A 16,833-nucleotide genomic window follows, 5' to 3' on the forward strand; every position below is an offset into this window, starting at 1 on the left:
ATGAAAGGTAGCGTCGATCAACTCAACCGAGAGTGTTATTCTATTTATGAGACCCGGCAATACGCATGATCACCACTGGAAGTCAGTAGATTCCAGGTTGAAACTACAGTAGACTGTTTTTCCGTTGAAAAGTGAAACTATCAAGAAAACTTAGTTCAGACAGAAATTTCTCAGACGGCGTGAAGGTAAATATATATTTATCTTAACATGCTTTAACTTTTCGGCTAATCAAATCATTGTGAATACATGTGTTTGCAGATTTAAAAGAGATAATGTGAACTTTGATCGCTGTTTGGGCAATGCGCTTTGAGTTGTAACTTTCGCAGGAGATCGATTACATAAAACTTGCCAGGAATCCTCAGGCCACATTTCATTTTATGTGGCTCCGCCAAGCGAACTTGGAATGCGACAGTATAGCTTTCTCTACAGCACACACGCAACCAATTGCATACCGACACTAGATATGAACTGCATAGGCTACAATCAATTGTAGCCTATGCAGTTTACACACGCGTTTATCACATGGTTTTTAATGACGTGACATCTGTAGTACTCTACATGTGTTTACAGAGCCTCCTATGACATAAACGTTGAGCAGGACTTTAGGATGAGTACAGAAAAGTATTAGGGCCAAGTGAAGAAAAATAAATACATCAACGGTGTGTGTGTGGGGGGTCCAGGTCAATGGGTTCCAGGGTCAACACCCTCCTAGAGGGGTCATGCCCCCCTGGGAAGTGAAAGTAATGATGATAAATTCTTGTTTCTGGTTAATTCTGAAGGGGAAATGCATCCAAAACCTTCCTGATAACTGTGTCAATATATTCCAACCACAACTGTTTAGGCCCCTTGCTTTTATTTTTTTTGAGTAATGACATGCCACTGACTTTGAGTAAAGCCAGAGTGTTTATGTATGCAGATGACTCAACACTATACACGTCAGCTACTACAGCGACTGAAATGACTGCAACACTGAACAAAGAGCTGCAGTTAGTTAAAGAGTGGGTGACAAGGAATAAGTTAGCCCTAACTATTTCTAAAACTTAAAGCATTGTATTTGTAACAAAACACTCACTAAACCCTAAACCTCAACTAAATATTGTAATAAATAATGTGGAAATTGAGCAAGTTGAGATGACTAAACTGCTTGGAGTAACCCTAGATTGTAAACTGTCATGGCCAAAACATATTGATGCAGTAGTCCAGAACAGACTATGGGAGGCACAGTACGACAGAGAGCCATGACTACATGGAGCTCTACTCCACATCAAGTAACTGACGCAAGCAGTAAAATTAGATTTAAAAAACATATAAAAAACACTGTATGGAACAGCGGGGACTGTGAAGCCACACACACACACACACACACACACACACACACACACACACACACACACACACACACACACACACACACACACACACACACACACACACACACACACACACACACACTATACATACTGATAAGAGAATTATGTTCTCCAGGTACATCACCTAATTTAATTATATTACTCTGTCTGCAAACCAGAATTTGTAAGATCCAGGTCGAAGGAAACAGACGGAGGCCCAGCTAAATAGTCAAAAAGGTTTATTCACGGAACGTTCTACCCTCAAGAATACAAATCAATTCATTTTATACTGACGCCCACACGTACACACAAACATACACACACACACACACATACACACACACATGTCCTGCTACGCACACACTGTCTGTCTCACTTCCCAGCTGACAGAGATAGTGACCTTGTCCTTGAGACGTACTCCCCGTTCTCTCCCAAACCTCTAGTCAGGTCGGCACCAAGCTCAGACAGTCTGTGTTTAAAATACCATAAAGACATATTGTTTTACCCTAATTCTGACTAGGACTACACATTTATTGATTATGATTTTGTACATTCTAATCAATTCCATACAATTATATGTTTCAGGGCGGAATTTTCTAATCATTCAATTAACAGACAATTCTCACCTATCACATACACATGGATTTAGTACTGTAGATATGTGGTAGTGATGGAGTAGGGGCCTGAGGTGTGTTGTGAAATCTGTGATTGTATTGTAATGTTTTTAAAAATGGTATAAACTGCCTTAATTTTGCTAGACCCCAGGAAAGGGGATAAAAATAATGAAAAACAGATTGAACTACCAATAATTTTGGTATTACTTTAAACTGTTGGTCTAACTCTATCAGTTCAGGAAGTAACCACTATTACCATTTTTTTTGTAGAACGACTATGAGAAAGTCAGTTCTGGGGTCCATTCAGTTCGATTGAACGTTTTCTACATTGCATAATGGGTTGCACTGAAACACTTTTCCTCAAAATGTTCTTCAACGTTCTTGAAAAGGTTGCCTATGTTTGCTCCGTTTGGTGGGTGTGGCTTGAAACAATGAGTGACCAAAATGCACCTGTGCACAGCCCAACCCCTTATTTTTCAACTGGTCGTTCAGAAAGGCACTGTTTCCATTGAATTTAACATCTCATTACTTCACAATAGAAACTCGCCATTTTGAAAAATATCATTTTCTAAAAATTCTTATTCGTGCTTATGAATCTACTGTACTTCTTTGTTTGTTACATGCTAGCTCACAGAATTAAGGGTTTGTTAAGAAGAGAGAGGAGAGAGAGAGAGAAAAATAGGAGCTATTGCTCCTTTCTCCTTACAAGCCTTGCACAACTTTTTTTCCCTTCACAAACAATGGCCTCTGAGGACCAGGCCATACCAAAAGCATAATTGGCGGCAGGGGGGATCCAATCGTTAAAATGTGGAATTAAGTAGAACTGTGTGTAAAGCCACAGACAGCCAGTAACTATGGTGGGAATTGTTTTCTCCCAATCCATCAAATTCATCATGGTATTATTGAGGGGGTATTATTGAGGGGGAATAAAGTCCAAATATTTTGAGAATGAAGTCCAAATATTTTGAGAATTAAGTCCAAATTTTCAAGTATACCTTTTGAGAATAAAGTCGCAGTTATATTTCAAGATGAAAGTTGAAATGCCTTGTGAAATTCTACTTTAGCATTCATTGGCTTTAGTAACAAGGTTTCCAAAGACAAAACCAACCTGGACTCAGGGGTAGACGTAACATAGTCAATGTAAATCTGGGCCACGCCCATTAGTTTGATATGTTTCGTATAGTATGTATTAATTTGTGAATCTCCATCATACATTTCGTATGATATGTTACGAATTTCAATTTGGTGTGGCTAGGGGTTATGGAGTGAGGTTAAAGGGTTAAGGTTAGGGGAAGGGTTAGCTAACATGCTAAGTAGTTGCAGAATAGCTAGTAAATAGTTGCAAAGTTGCTAATTAGCTAAAATGGTAGTTGCCCGTGATGAGATCCGAACACGCAACGTTTGGGTTGCTAGACGTTTGCGTTATACGCCCACCAATACACCCCAACCAATTTTGCTTAAGTAACCTTCTATCTTATGTAACCATACCAAACGTACCGTAACATATCATACTAATTTGAGTGTCTTGGATTTACATTTACTAAGTCACGTCTAGTCTATGAAGCCAGACTGACAAAACATACAGTAATGGCTAAAGCATCTATGCAGCCATTTATTGCAATACCACATGGTTTCACTTTGTCAAATGTGTCGATATGCCATATCGACGTCGCGCGTGCCTAAGCTTCACGCCTTGAGAATTGAGTGATCAGCTTGATTTTAGATCTTTCGCATAGTGTCTTGTGGTACTACAAAACCTCTCTGAATTTCATGGAGATGCAACCATCTTTCGTCTTGCATTTATCTATTTCCGTTGATTTCACTTTGCACAAACTCCAATACCACATCCAGGTCTGTGTGGTTTTTCCTTCAGAAAAGACCCAGTCTGTGACAAAACCTCTTCGAGGTCCTAATACTTACACTAATATGGTTATTACGTGCTAAAAGAGCAAGGATGTCCTTGTTACTAAAGCCAATTCTAAAGTATAGTTAGTTGTTCATTAGTTATAATTATTGTTATGTCATTCTTACAGACTTTGGCTTGAACTTTTTCACCGTCTTCTGATGTTTGGTAATTATATATTTAAGCAATAAGGCCCGAGGAGGTGTGGTATATGGCCAATATACCATGGCTAAGGGCTGTTCGTAGCACAATGCAACGCCAACATAGTGCCTGCACATATTGGCCATATACCACAAACCCTTGAGGTGCCTTACTGCTATTATAAACCGGTTACCAGTGTAATTAGAGCAGTAAAATACATATTTTGTCATACCCATGGTATACGGTCTGATATACCACAGCTGTCAGCCAATCAGCATTCAGGGCTCGAACCGCCCAATTTATATATATTTTTTTTTACTTCAAACCTCCTTCATAGGATGTGTGCTGCTAAAATGACAGAAGGGAGCTTGCATGTGGAATCCTGCAAGGCCCCTATGTTTTACAGACAAGCTGAACCGGCAACAGGTGAAGTACATCTGTCTGTCCTGCTTCTGCACGGCATCCGTTTCTCATCTGAGAACTGGCTCAATATAGGAACACTGGAGACATTGGCCAAAGCTGGCTGTCGTGCAGTGGCCATCGACCTACCAGGTGAGCTTCGGTTGTAAATAGTAGTAAGTGAGAATGTGTTACTCAATTCATCTCTGACCTGTAACACCACCTCTCTCTTTCTCTCCCCTCCCCCGCCCCCAGGTTTTGGCCAATCTAAGTCAGCAGTAGCCCCCTCTGCTGTAGGAGAGCTGGCCCCTGGTGGGTTCCTGAAGCAGGTGTGTGAGGCACTGGGGATGGGGCCAGTGGTGGTGGTCAGTCCCTCCCTGAGTGGCATGTACTCCCTGCCCTTCCTCTTCCAGCACGAGGTTCTGGTCCGGGCTTACATCCCGGTGGCTCCCATCTGCACTGAGAAATTCACAGCAGAGCAGTACAGCAGCATACAGGTGTGTGTGTGTGTGTGTGTTGAGGGATTATGGCTCTCTGCTCTTTGGTTTCTCTTCTGTGGTTGGTTTCTCTTCTGTGGTTGGTTTCTCTTCTGTGGTTGGTTGCAAACATTGACTTTGCTTCTATGAAACATGCCTTGTGTTCCGGTGCTCTGTGTGACTTTAGTCAGGATTCATTCCGAAGGCAATTTCCTTCAGAAGCTGCGTGGTCGTATACAACCCGCGCTCAGCTTGAATCGCTGCCATTGTATGTGACACCGGGTAACATTTGAGCTAACCACCTCCACTTTCATTCCAGACTCCATCTTTGATTGTCTATGGAGACCAGGATGCTCAGCTTGGAGAGGTTTCTCTGAACAACCTGAGGAGCCTGGCTAATCACAAGGTCGCGGTGATGAAAGGAGCAGGACATCCGTGCTACCTGGACGACCCGGCCACGTGGCACAGAGCTCTCACTGACTTTCTCAATACGTTGTGATGTTGTTCAGTGTCTTTGGGGTATCTGTCCATTCCTAATCCAACACTCCCAGCATTTAGTTATATAAACAAAATTGATACTGTATGTTGTTTGTTAATTTGTCAAAAGCTAGTCTAGATTATTATTATTTTTTTTTAATCAAAGACTAGCGTGTGGTGTTTTGGAGGCCTGTAACTGTGGTTCAGTACAACTCGTTATGCTCTTGCTAATATACTGTACCTGTACTGTGTGTGTGTGTGTGTGTGGCCTATACTAATATGTACCTGACATGAGTCCTAGTATTACAAATGCAAAAACAAACACGACACAATGAAATGAAGTGAAAAATATGAACATTATTTAATAACTGATTCTCTGTAATAAACAATTTGAAAATATTTTACAAGGAGTCACAGACACAATATTTTACAAATTTTGCCCTCTTCTTCTTCCTCTTTTTTTTTAGCTTAATCAGTACAAAAGAATGGAGCGACGTGGACCAATGCCCAGAGAGAGGGAGCTAAATAATCTTCCACGCACACACATACACTCACACACACACACACCAAAAATCAAATAAAAAACGGTTGATTTCAGATCTCAAACTTATCTTCACTTTATTCCTATTTTTTACTTCACTTAAAATTTGACAGATTTTACTATTTTTTTATTTTTTTTAAGATATATATATATATATTACACATTTGGCAAACATGGTCACATAGCACCAGACTACAGAATCACATACGCGTCTTTCCCACAGAGACGCACCTACACGGACACAGCAAGGGTAAGGAGGGGCAGGGGAGTAGCCACGTGAAGACCCTCCCTTTGAGGCTGGCCGTAAAGTAGACCCCTTCCTCTCACCCCAAGCTGTTCCTATTTATTTTTTTATTTTTTTTTTTTTTGGGGGGCAAAAAGTACATTTTGCAAACCACAGACCTGTGTCCCTCAGCACACTCTTGTGTCCACTTCTGGTACACACAGACATACTCATGATTCTTTGACCTTCTGTTTGACACGGTCCCATGCTGATCTGTGGAGACCCCACTCCCTGAGCTAGCCTCTGACATCCCACAAGGGGGAATAAACATCCTTGGCTTACTTCAGTCTAGAGCTGAACATCCCCAATCTGTGCATGTGTAGGTATAACTGGGTGTTACATATGAATGTTGCGATCTACAGAGGGACAAACAATTGCTGTGATAGAATACAATAGAACTACAAGAGTCATTTCTAAAATGGTGAACCCATACATTGAAAGGAGCCAATTACAGATTCAGAATATATTTTTTGGGCTCAGTCTTTCATTGAGATAATGATGCAATTACCTAATATTTGTCTTGCCAAAAATGATATTGTTCACTGTACAATACATTATGTGTGTATTTATGGTTACACAGTAAAGGAGGTTTTGGGGTTTAGGATGTGTCCACGTTAACAAACTGAGACAGCGAGGAGAAGTGGAGGGATTTCAGAGTCAACACAGATTCAGAGTTAAATATAAACTATGAATGTCCTCCACTCCAACCAGGAATCAAAGTGGCATGTGTACAAGAAACTCACATCCTTTTACATAGACAAACGGACACATGAAAATCGAAACCCCTTCAAATTCAGAGCTCAACACTCTGGATTGGGAAAGTCTTCAGAGAAAAGTAAATATTTGAGAGACTCTGTGTGTGTGTGTGTGTGTGTGTGTGTGCGTGTGCGTGTGCGTGTGTGAGAGAAAGAGAGAGAACACTGAATTAGCGCTTGATAGAACACTAAGGCATTAAGAGAGGCTTTGTCACTATGTTGCCTTAGAAACAGAAAAACACTGACATATTAAACATTCTTTTGAACACCTCTGTGAATGCAGCTCCCTCATGACAACATATTGAGAAAACCGGTCAGAAGAAAATGGATTGGATCATTTTTTAACTCCATAACTGCGTCCGATATAACACTTCTTCCGTTGGAATTGGAACAACAAACAGCTACGCTACCACAACTGTCATTCCCCGTCCCCTCAACCCAGTTTTAAAGACATTCACTTTGAGGGTTAACACAAACATACACCCATACACAAACACAAACGCACATATGGTTCAGGCAGAAATGCAACGATAGCAGTCAGGTGGCTCTGTAAAGGTAGATCTGTGGCCAGTTAAGTTGCTTTATACTGATGGTGTAGCTTTATAGATGGCCCTGTAAAGGTACTGTACAGCACCGTTATATGGTGGCAATCAGTTAGCACTGGTACGGTACAGCAGCTAATAGCCACAGCCAATTTGGATGTCTACATTAAGATGCAATATCCTCCTAGTCAATATGGTGTATAAAGCTACTGTAGACAGATAGCCAATAGACTGGCTCTATAAAAATCCACAGCCATTAGGGTGGCTGTTCTATAAAGGTACTGCACAGTAGCTCTATAGCCAATGCTTTCCAAAACAGTGCACCAAGGCACTATGACAACAGAGAGTGGCTCCTAAACATGGGAGTTTAATGACATTTCACTTCAAATGGATCAGAATGACATGGATTACACACCCTGACTGCAGTTCAGTCGTCACCATAAGTAGTAGTGACCTCTGCTGTATTTCTTTATACGGGAAATGTTAAGCCCCAATCTCCCAGCAGCAAATGGTCTGAAGTTATACAGCATCTGTCAAAGGTAATACAAGCTAAGGTCTGCCAAAACCCACCCGCATCTAAAATGAGGTGCTTATAGGCCAGTCGGAATAGATATTTGTTTATCTGCTGTGGTGGCAACAGTTTCTAAGCGCATACAAATACAGTCCTATGAACATTAGTGGACATGGTGGAGCGGCTGTATGAGGATTGGCAGAGGGGTTAGCTGTCACTGGGGTCCTACATCATCCATCTGTAGCAGATGTCAGAATGTCTATTGATCAGAAAGGATAGTACTATATTATACACCTACAGCAATGAAGCCGAAACGGTCAGACTTTTCAGAGGCTAAATACCGATCCCTAATAAACAGGAGAAGGCAAGTATTCCTTCTTTTTTTTTTTGCAAGGGAAAAGTTAGAAGTTGCTTTGTCCGATTCGGACACATAATTACCTATTCATTACCTAATATTAGTCAACTATGATGATCAAAGACGTCAGATGTTATTCTTTGTAAGACTACTATTTGATAGAATAGTTCCATATTACCATTTGTTACAATAATTATATATACAGTACCGTGCTTCCAGGGGCAGAAAAAGTTCTAACTTCAAGTGAAGAACAGTAGAGGACCCACAAGAAGAATCGGTATTCAGCCGCTGTCAGTTCAAACCTCAGTTATTTCTACCACTATTTCTGCAGCTTCCGTTTCTGCCTTTTCCCGCTCACTAATTTGGCTATACAAATAAGACCACATGAAAAGTCTAGCTCATCTTGGCAAGAAGTAGATATAGTGCATAAATAAATTCATGTAACACCTAACAACTTCCATTGCAAATAATACTCTAATATATGGTTTGAATACTCATCACTTCAACAGTTTATAATTGTATGTTTTTGTATACTTGAAAGCTATTTTTTCCCCCTTCATTTTCTTGTTACAGTCACTATAAATGGCTGAATGGTACGCACAGTAGCCCCCTATGAGAGACACATGACAGAGTGGTGAGACTCTGAGCAGACCAGAGATGAATGAGAGTGATGGAGGCAATGTCTCCTCGTCCCGTCTTGACTAACAGAGGCGGAAACGGACAACCTAAACTCTGCTGTAATCCATGACGGCTGGAGCTCTGTGGCGTGGCATCCGACTTGCCTTTTCACTTCTCACTTGTCCTGCTGATGTGGGCGGGACCTTTTCTATTCTTGACAGCCTCTGGCGATTGTCGTGGTTGGAACACCACCTAAATAACTTCAAATGGATGTGACGGTAGGTAACTCGCCGAGGACAATAAAGGTCCTGCAACCGTCACTAAGAGACAACAATAGAAGCTAGCTGGGTACAGTAGTGCGGTACTCAGGGCTTCCGAGTTGCAGGTGGCAGAAAGTCTCATTATTACCTATGACTGGAGCAGGGTCGGGGCATAGAGGGGAGGAGAGGGCGGCGGCTTTAGGATGGACAAAGCTGGTGGGAGCAGACGAGAGGAAAATTAAAGTAGGAGGGGCAGAATATGGGTGCTGGCGATTGGATAGAGCAGGACGAGCTGAATCGTGAGCAGGGTCTGGAAGGAGGGGCGGAAGGAGTGGCCGCGCCCGCAGTCAGATGTGTTCTCCTGGAGAGGAAAGGAGACACGTTTAGAGTGATATTGTGAAATTGTTGAAAATACCACATGAATTTTCAGTGTCTTTGTGAAAATAGGTTCTGTGCGCATGATTATTCTAGTGTCTGTACACAGGTGCTGAGTTGTACGCTCAGTTGTAAGTCTTACAGCGAGATTGTAGTCGTAGCACACAGTTGGCCCTTTTCGATACCTCGCTGCATTCATATCCTCACATGATGGGTTATCGTCCTTGACTGGAAGAGGCGTGGCTAAGGAATGACTCACTACCTACATGCATACTGTATAGTCACTCTCAAGTCTCCATAGCTTCCTCTCCCACTTACACAGGTTTATGCCACGAGCAAAAACATTTAACTCAAAGAGTAACGCAACATGCAAAAATGTACATGGTTTGACATTAAAACCAGTGAGTTGAATGTGAAAAACAGCCACTGTTATTCACGAGTCCGTAAAGAGAGACACATGAAAGGAGAAGATTCCCAACAGCAGGTGCGCATGTGTTGGTAACAATGACTGTATATATGAACAGACAAAGCCATCGATCACGTGACACCATTCATACCTATGTGATGACTCAATAGCGCATTGAAGACACATGAGGTCGGTTAACACGGAGAGATAACATGTACAGTTTGAGCTACTCCAGGGAGTAACGTTGCAGGTCAGCTCAGTGCTGCCCCCTCTCATTGAGTAACTCAAGTTGAAGGCCGACCGGGGTACTGCAGGCTGCCATCAGCGACTACATTGAACAACAATATAAACGCAATATAAAAACACATGTGAAGTGTCGGTCCCATGTTTCACGAGCTGAAATAAAACATCCCAGAAATTTTTCATGAGCACAAAACCTTATTTCTCTCAAATTTTGTGCACAATTTTTTTTACATTCATGTTAGTGATAATTCATTTTAATTGACTGATTTCCTTATATGAATTGTAAACTCTTGTTCAGGATAAATTATCCTTATAATATGATATATTATTAAAACTTCTTGTGTGCGATTTAAAAAAGAATAGGACATACATTAGAAGCAATTATTGGTACTCTGATTGTCTTCAAAACATTTTTGGATTTACAGAAGGATTTTCCCATTCACTATAATTGGGGATCCTGTTTTCTGCTAACAATGTGCAGTACCGCGGTCGGCCTTGAACTTCCGTGGCTTCAAAGAGAGGGGGCAGTCGTTCTCCCCTGATTGGTAAGGATACACTCTGTCTCCGCCTGGGACAGTTTCTCCACCTCGCAGGTGTGGCAGGGCATCTTCTCTGCTACCACAAACAGCAGGTTGGTGTTGTTTAACCTCTTGGCATGGATCAGCCTACAGAGAGAGAGAGCGAGACAGTGTCATCAACAAACTCTTCTTATATGACCAGCTTGTTAACTGTTGGATCAGCTCTAGCCTCATTGACTTAATGATGCTTCTTATTTCATTAGTTCTGAATAGCATTTCACACACTTTTAGATGAATTAAGGACTATTACCGAACTTTGTGTTCCGTGAATCATGTTTGTGTATGAGTTGTTAGTGTATAGTGAAGTCACCTGGAGCAGTTGCCACAGTCCTGCAGGATGTCATAGGAACTGTTGATGTTGGTGAAGTAGAACTGAGTCTGTATCGTCACACAGCTGGTCTCTCTGGAGTCCATCCCCTCTGCCTCCACCTCGTCTACACCTCGCAGACAAAGACAAACACGTTTGTATTTTTTTTCATTTTTAAAGCAACAACAATACAATACAAAAACAATACCAGTTGCTGCTAAATACAAATGGCCGCTCCCGTCAGTGGGCGCGCTCGCCCCCACCAGATGCAGTTGAAGTCGGGAGGTTTACGTACAGTACACCTTAGCCAAATACATTTAAACTCAGTTTTACACAATTCCAGACATTTAATCCTAGTAAAAATGCCCTGTCTTAGGTCAGTTAGGATCACCACTTTATTTTATGAATGTGAAATGTCAGAAGAGTAGTAGTAGAGAGAAGGATTTATTTCAGCTTTCATTACATTCATCACATTCGCAGTGGGTCAGACGTTTCCATACACTCAATTAGTATTTGGTAGTATTGCCTTTAAATCGTTTAACTTGGGTCAAACGTTTCCCTTCCACAAGCTTCCCAAAATAAGTTGGGTGAATTTTGGCCCATTCCTCCTGACAGAGCTGGTGTAACTAAGTCAGGTTTGTAGGCCTCCTTGCTCGCACACACTTTTTCAGTTCTACCAATACATTTTCTATAGGACTGAGGTCAGGGCTCTGTGATGGACACTCCAGTACCTCGGCTTTGTTGTCCTTAAGCCATTTTGCCACAACTTTGGAAGTATGCTTGGGGTCATTGTCCATTTGGAAGACCCATTTGCGACCAAGCTTTAACTTCCTGACTGATGTCTTGAGATGTTTCTTCAATATCCACATCATTTTCCGTCCTCATGATGCCATCTATTTTGTGAAGTGCACCAGTCCCTCCTGCAGCAATGCACCCCCACAACATGATGCTGCCACCCCCGTGCTTCACGGTTGGGATGGTGTTCTTCAGCTTGTAAGCCTCCCCTTTTCCCTCCAAACATAACAATGGTCATTATGGCCAAACAATTCTATTTTTGTTTCATCAGACCAGAGGACATTTCTTCAAAAAGTACAATCTTTGTCCCCATGTGCAGTTGCAAACCGTAATCTGTCTTTTTTATGGCGGTTTTGGAGCAGTGGCTTCTCCCTTGCTGAGCGGCCTTTCAGGTTATGTCAATATAGGACTCGTTTTACTGTGGATATAGATACTTTTGTACCTGTTTCCTCCAGCATCTTCAGAAGGTCCTTTGCTGTTGTTCTGGGATTGATTTGCACTTTTCGCACCAAAGTACATTCATCTCTAGGAGACAGAACGTGTGTCCTTCCTGAGTGGTATGACAGCTGTGTGGTCTCATGGTGTTTATACTTGCGTACTATTGTTTGTACAGACGAAAGTGGTACCTTCAGGCATTTGGAAATTTCTCCCAATGATGAACCTGACTTGTGGAGGTCTACAATTTTTTTCTGAGGTCTTGGCTGATTTCTTTTGATTTTCCCATGATGTCAATCAAAGAGGCACTGAGTTTGAAGGTAGATCTTGAAATACATCCACAGGTATATATATATGTATATATATATATGCCATTTAGCAGACGCTTTTATCCAAAGCGACTTACAGTCATGTGTGCATACATTCTACGTATGAGTGGTCCCGGGGATCGAACCCACTACCCTGGCGTTACAAGCGCCATGCTCTACCAACTGAGCTACAGAAGGACCACCTCCAATTGACTCAAATGATGTCAATTAGCCTATCAGAAGCTGCTAAAGCCATGACATAATTTTCTGGAATTGTGCATGCTGTTTAAAGGCACAGTCAACTTAGTGTATGTAAACTTCTGACCCACCGGAATTGTGATACAGTGAATGATAAGTGGAATAATCTGTCTGTAAACAATTGTTGGAAAAATGACTTGTGTCATGCACAAAGTAGATGTCCTCACCGACTTGCCAAAACTATAGTTTGTTAACAAGAAATGTGTGGTGTGGTTGAAAAAAAAAGCGAGTTTTAATGACACCAACCTAAGTGTATGTAAACATCCGAATTCAACTGTATGTCACTAGTACAGTCTAGTGTCGCTTTCCATGATAAAGAAACATATATGACAGTGATATAACACTTCAAAAGTGTAGGGTAAACACACAGAGCACAGAATATCTCTGCTTTGTACCCACCTGTGACAAACCAGCTGTGGTAAGCCGTTCCACAGAGCAGCTGCTGGAATAGGGACCTGAGGCAGAAACATTTTTATTTCGTCTTTATTTTGACGGGCAAAACATACTGAGACCTCGGCCTCTTTTCCAAGTGTGCCCTGTACAATACAATGTAAATATACACATTAAACACATGTATTTTCTTTGATCATGGTTTTAAGGATGCATGTTTGTGGCTTTGTTTTTAGCACAGTGTGTTTCAGGCCATAGCACTTTTGTGTTCTCTGGTCTTACCAGGCAGCTGCTGATGTCCACCAGGCCAGGTTCACAAAGTCGGCAATGGTGGGCTGACCACACCGAGAGGAAAACAGACGAAACATTACCACCGGAACACATTGAGTGTTCACAATTTAAACATTTGCTAGCCTTCAAGCTGTCGCCCGTTCTTCAGTCATTCACCAGGGCTACAGCCATGTCTTTCACCCGTTGTCCTTACCACAAACACGCCTCTTGGCGCAGCCCCGGTGTTGCTGCTCGGCACGGGGTCACACACAGACTGGTAGTCAAAGGACTGCTTCCGGTTGTAAAAGGAGTTGTTGTAGAGAGCATGCATCAGGTAGGGGTCCACCTCACTGAAGAACATGCCAATCTGTAGAAGAGGGAATACAGAGTCATTACAACATGCAGCGACGGTATATCACACAAGTGAGTACACCCCTCACGTTTTTGTCAATATTTGAGTATATCTTTTCGTGTGACGACACTGAAGATGTAAAGTAGTGAGTGTACAGCTTCTATAACAGTGTACATTTGCTGTCCCCTCAAAATAACTCAACACACAGCCATTAATGTCTAAACCCCTGGCAACAAAAGTGAGTACACCCCTATGTGAAAATGTCCAAATTGGGCCCAATTAGCCATTTTCCCTCCCCGGTGTCATGTGACTCGTTAGTGTTACAAGAGAGCAGGTGTATTAAATTTGGTGTCATCGCTCTCACACTCCCTCATACTGACTGGTCACTGGAAGTTCAACATGGCACCTCATGGCAAAGAACTCTGAGGATCTGAAAAAAAGAATTGTTGCTCTACATAAAGATGGCCTGGGCTATAAGAAGATTGCCAAGACCCTGAAACTGAGCTGCAGCACGGTGGCCAAGACCATACAGCGGTTTAACTGGACAGGTTCCACTCAGAACAGGCCTCGCCATGGTCGACCAAAGAAGTTGAGTGCACGTGCTCAGCGTCATATCCAGAGGTTGTCTTTGGGAAATAGACGTATGAGTGCTGCCAGCATTGCTGCAGAGGTTGAAGGGGTGAGGGGTCAGCCTGTCAGTGCTCAGACCATACGCCGTACACTGCATCAAATTGGTCTGCATGGCTGTCGTCCCAGAAGGAAGCCTCTTCTAAAGATGATGCACAAGAAAGCCCGCAAACAGTTTGCTGAAGACAAGCAGACAAAGGACATGGATTACTGGAACCATGTCCTGTGGTCTGATGAGCCCAAGATAAACTTATTTGGTTCAGATGGTGTCAAGCGTGTGTGGCGGCAACCAGGTGAGGAGTACAAAGACAAGTGTGTATTGCCTACAGTCAAGCATGGTGGTGGGAGTGTCATGGTCTGGGACTGCATGAGTGCTGCCGGCACTGGGGAGCTACAGTTCATTGAGGGAACCATGAATGCCAACATGTACTGTGACATACTGAAGCAGAGCATGATCCCCCTCCCTTCAGAGACTGGGCCGCAGGGCAGTATTCCAACATGAAAACGACCCCAAACACACCTCCAAGACGACCACTGCCTTGCTAAAGAAGCTGAGGGTAAAGGTGATGGACTGGCCAAGCATGTCTCCAGCTCTGGTGAACATCATGCCAAAAGAGGGTTAATGCAGTGCTGGAAAATGATGGTGGCCACACAAAATATTGTCACTTTGGGCCCAATTTGGACATTTTCACTTAGGGGGTGTACTCACTTCTGTTGCCAGCGGTTTAGACATTAATGGCTGTGTGTTGAGTTATTTTGAGGGGACAGCAAATGTACACTGTTATACAAGCTGTACACTCGCTACTTTACATTGTAGCAAAGTTTCATTTCTTCAGTGTTGTCACATGAAAATATATACTCAAATATTGACAAAATTGTGAGGGGTGTACTCACTTTTGTGATATACGGTAGGTCAAGGATAGACTGGCTTCAATAAAGCTCAGTATTAAACTGTCGGGACATGTCACCTTGTTCCAGTAGTCCTTCTGATTGGACATGATCAGGAAACCACCGTCATCCACCAGGTAACACAGCAGGTCCTGCAGATAGAGGCACAGATGGACAACAATGACGACCCCCCCCGCCCCACTGGAAGTCTGTTTAACTCGAAACGATATCTGAGTTTCAAGCATATTCTACCATCGAAAGCGCGATAGTAACATTATTTCTAATCTTACTTCGCTGTTGGCGTCACAGTCCATCTCACAGCCGCTGGTCGGTCCACACTGCCAAGATCAAATAATCATCAAGGATCGGCACATTTTTTGAATTTCATATGTTTTTGTGTGGGTTCAATTCCTGCTTGTCCTTATGTTTGTTACCGTTTGTTGGACTTGGCGGTTGTCACTTGTTGGACTTGTTTGGTTGCTAGCCAGGATCTTGAATTTGTCCACCCAGGCCTCAAGATCCAGCTTTACTCCAACCACTAGTCATACACAGAGGGAGAGACATTGAGATATTCCTAAAGACATGAGAGAGAAGGGTGGAGAGAGAGAGAGAGAGAGACATTTTCCTCCAACTGTTTCCCTCCAAATTCCTACTATGCCTGCAGTTGAGTAACAAAGCATACTACTCATCATGCCTCCACCAATGCTAATGAACCCTTCCCTCCTAGAGTCCCAGAGCCCCGGGTGTGGGGCAGAGCGCCGACGGCCCACCTGCAGGTTTGATTGTCTTCCCTCCCACTGTGATCTCCACTGCAGTGCTGACCAGGATCCCTATGGTGTCGTTCTCTGGATTCAGCAGCTCATCATTCACTGTATTGGAAGAGGAGAAGGAGGACGAGCAGGAGCAAGAGGAGACAGGAGGGATAGAGGAAGAGGAGGAGGAGGAGCAAGAGGAAGCATACAGAGGAGACAGGATGGATAGAGGAGGAGGAGGAGACACAGAGGAGACAGGAAGGGATGGAGAAAACAACAAACAAGTCAACATAAACAGATCCCATAAGGATGTTAGTAGTAGCGCCTGGGTGGTGGTGAGACAGATGATTACTCACAGGTGCGATAAGGCGCTCTGAAGATGTAGCCCTTGTTGTCCAGACTACGGCGGTAATAGCTGGCGTTAAAAGGCTCAGGGTCCTCCTCCCAGGTCTCAGCAGCCCTGAGGATGAGCACGACATTAAAAGTCATGGACAGAGCCAGGGCAAGAAGCTACTAAACTGTAACGTATAACGGCAGCTGCCTTGGTCCCAACTATCCTGGATATTAAGTACCGGTTTATGTGTTTGTTTATAAGCAAGATGATGAAAACGTAAAAATGTTTGAT

General features: G+C 42.8%; 2 protein-coding genes across 6 annotated transcripts in view; one reads left to right on the forward strand and one right to left on the reverse strand.

Moving 5' to 3' along the window:
* Positions 1-37: 37 nt before the first annotated feature.
* LOC118400009 (putative protein-lysine deacylase ABHD14B) lies at positions 38-5,956 on the forward strand. 2 transcript variants are annotated; one of them, XM_035796332.2, is made up of 5 exons: positions 38-185; positions 4,345-4,559; positions 4,662-4,903; positions 5,202-5,401; positions 5,827-5,956. In XM_035796332.2, the coding sequence occupies exons 2-4, from the start codon at positions 4,346-4,348 to the stop codon at positions 5,379-5,381; spliced, it is 636 nt and encodes a 211-aa protein (XP_035652225.1). In that variant the 5' UTR covers positions 38-185; position 4,345; the 3' UTR covers positions 5,382-5,401; positions 5,827-5,956. The 2 variants fall into 2 exon arrangements, with proteins under 2 accessions (XP_035652225.1, XP_035652224.1); XM_035796331.2 differs by lacking the exon at positions 5,827-5,956 and having other exon boundaries at positions 5,202-5,758.
* The window catches only part of LOC118399834 (voltage-dependent calcium channel subunit alpha-2/delta-2-like), a 246,689-nt gene continuing 235,552 nt past the window's right edge, over positions 5,697-16,833 (reverse strand). For all 4 annotated transcript variants that reach the window (XM_052473270.1, XM_052473267.1, XM_052473269.1 and 1 more), the window contains 12 exons: positions 16,565-16,668; positions 16,227-16,325; positions 15,891-15,994; positions 15,747-15,794; positions 15,537-15,608; positions 13,804-13,956; positions 13,602-13,654; positions 13,329-13,384; positions 11,137-11,260; positions 10,804-10,913; positions 9,742-9,827; positions 5,697-9,585 (listed from right to left, as the gene is read on the reverse strand). In XM_052473270.1, coding sequence (XP_052329230.1) covers positions 9,463-9,585; positions 9,742-9,827; positions 10,804-10,913; positions 11,137-11,260; positions 13,329-13,384; positions 13,602-13,654; positions 13,804-13,956; positions 15,537-15,608; positions 15,747-15,794; positions 15,891-15,994; positions 16,227-16,325; positions 16,565-16,668 — 1,132 coding nt within the window. In that variant the 3' untranslated portion in view covers positions 5,697-9,462. The remainder of the gene's footprint in view (positions 9,586-9,741; positions 9,828-10,803; positions 10,914-11,136; positions 11,261-13,328; positions 13,385-13,601; positions 13,655-13,803; positions 13,957-15,536; positions 15,609-15,746; positions 15,795-15,890; positions 15,995-16,226; positions 16,326-16,564; positions 16,669-16,833) is intronic.

This window comes from Oncorhynchus keta, chromosome 21 (assembly GCF_023373465.1).
Source record: "Oncorhynchus keta strain PuntledgeMale-10-30-2019 chromosome 21, Oket_V2, whole genome shotgun sequence".
NCBI classification, from domain to species: domain Eukaryota; kingdom Metazoa; phylum Chordata; class Actinopteri; order Salmoniformes; family Salmonidae; genus Oncorhynchus; species Oncorhynchus keta.

Excerpts from the sequence above, each read along its gene's own strand:
- LOC118400009 (XM_035796332.2), top strand. The coding sequence starts at position 4,346 with ATGTGTGCTGCTAAAATGACAGAAGGGAGCTTGCATGTGGAATCCTGC. Across the intron at positions 4,560-4,661 it reads AGTGGCCATCGACCTACCAG|GTTTTGGCCAATCTAAGTCA; the intron begins GTGAGCTTCGGT and ends CCCCGCCCCCAG. Across the intron at positions 4,904-5,201 it reads AGCAGTACAGCAGCATACAG|ACTCCATCTTTGATTGTCTA; the intron begins GTGTGTGTGTGT and ends CTTTCATTCCAG.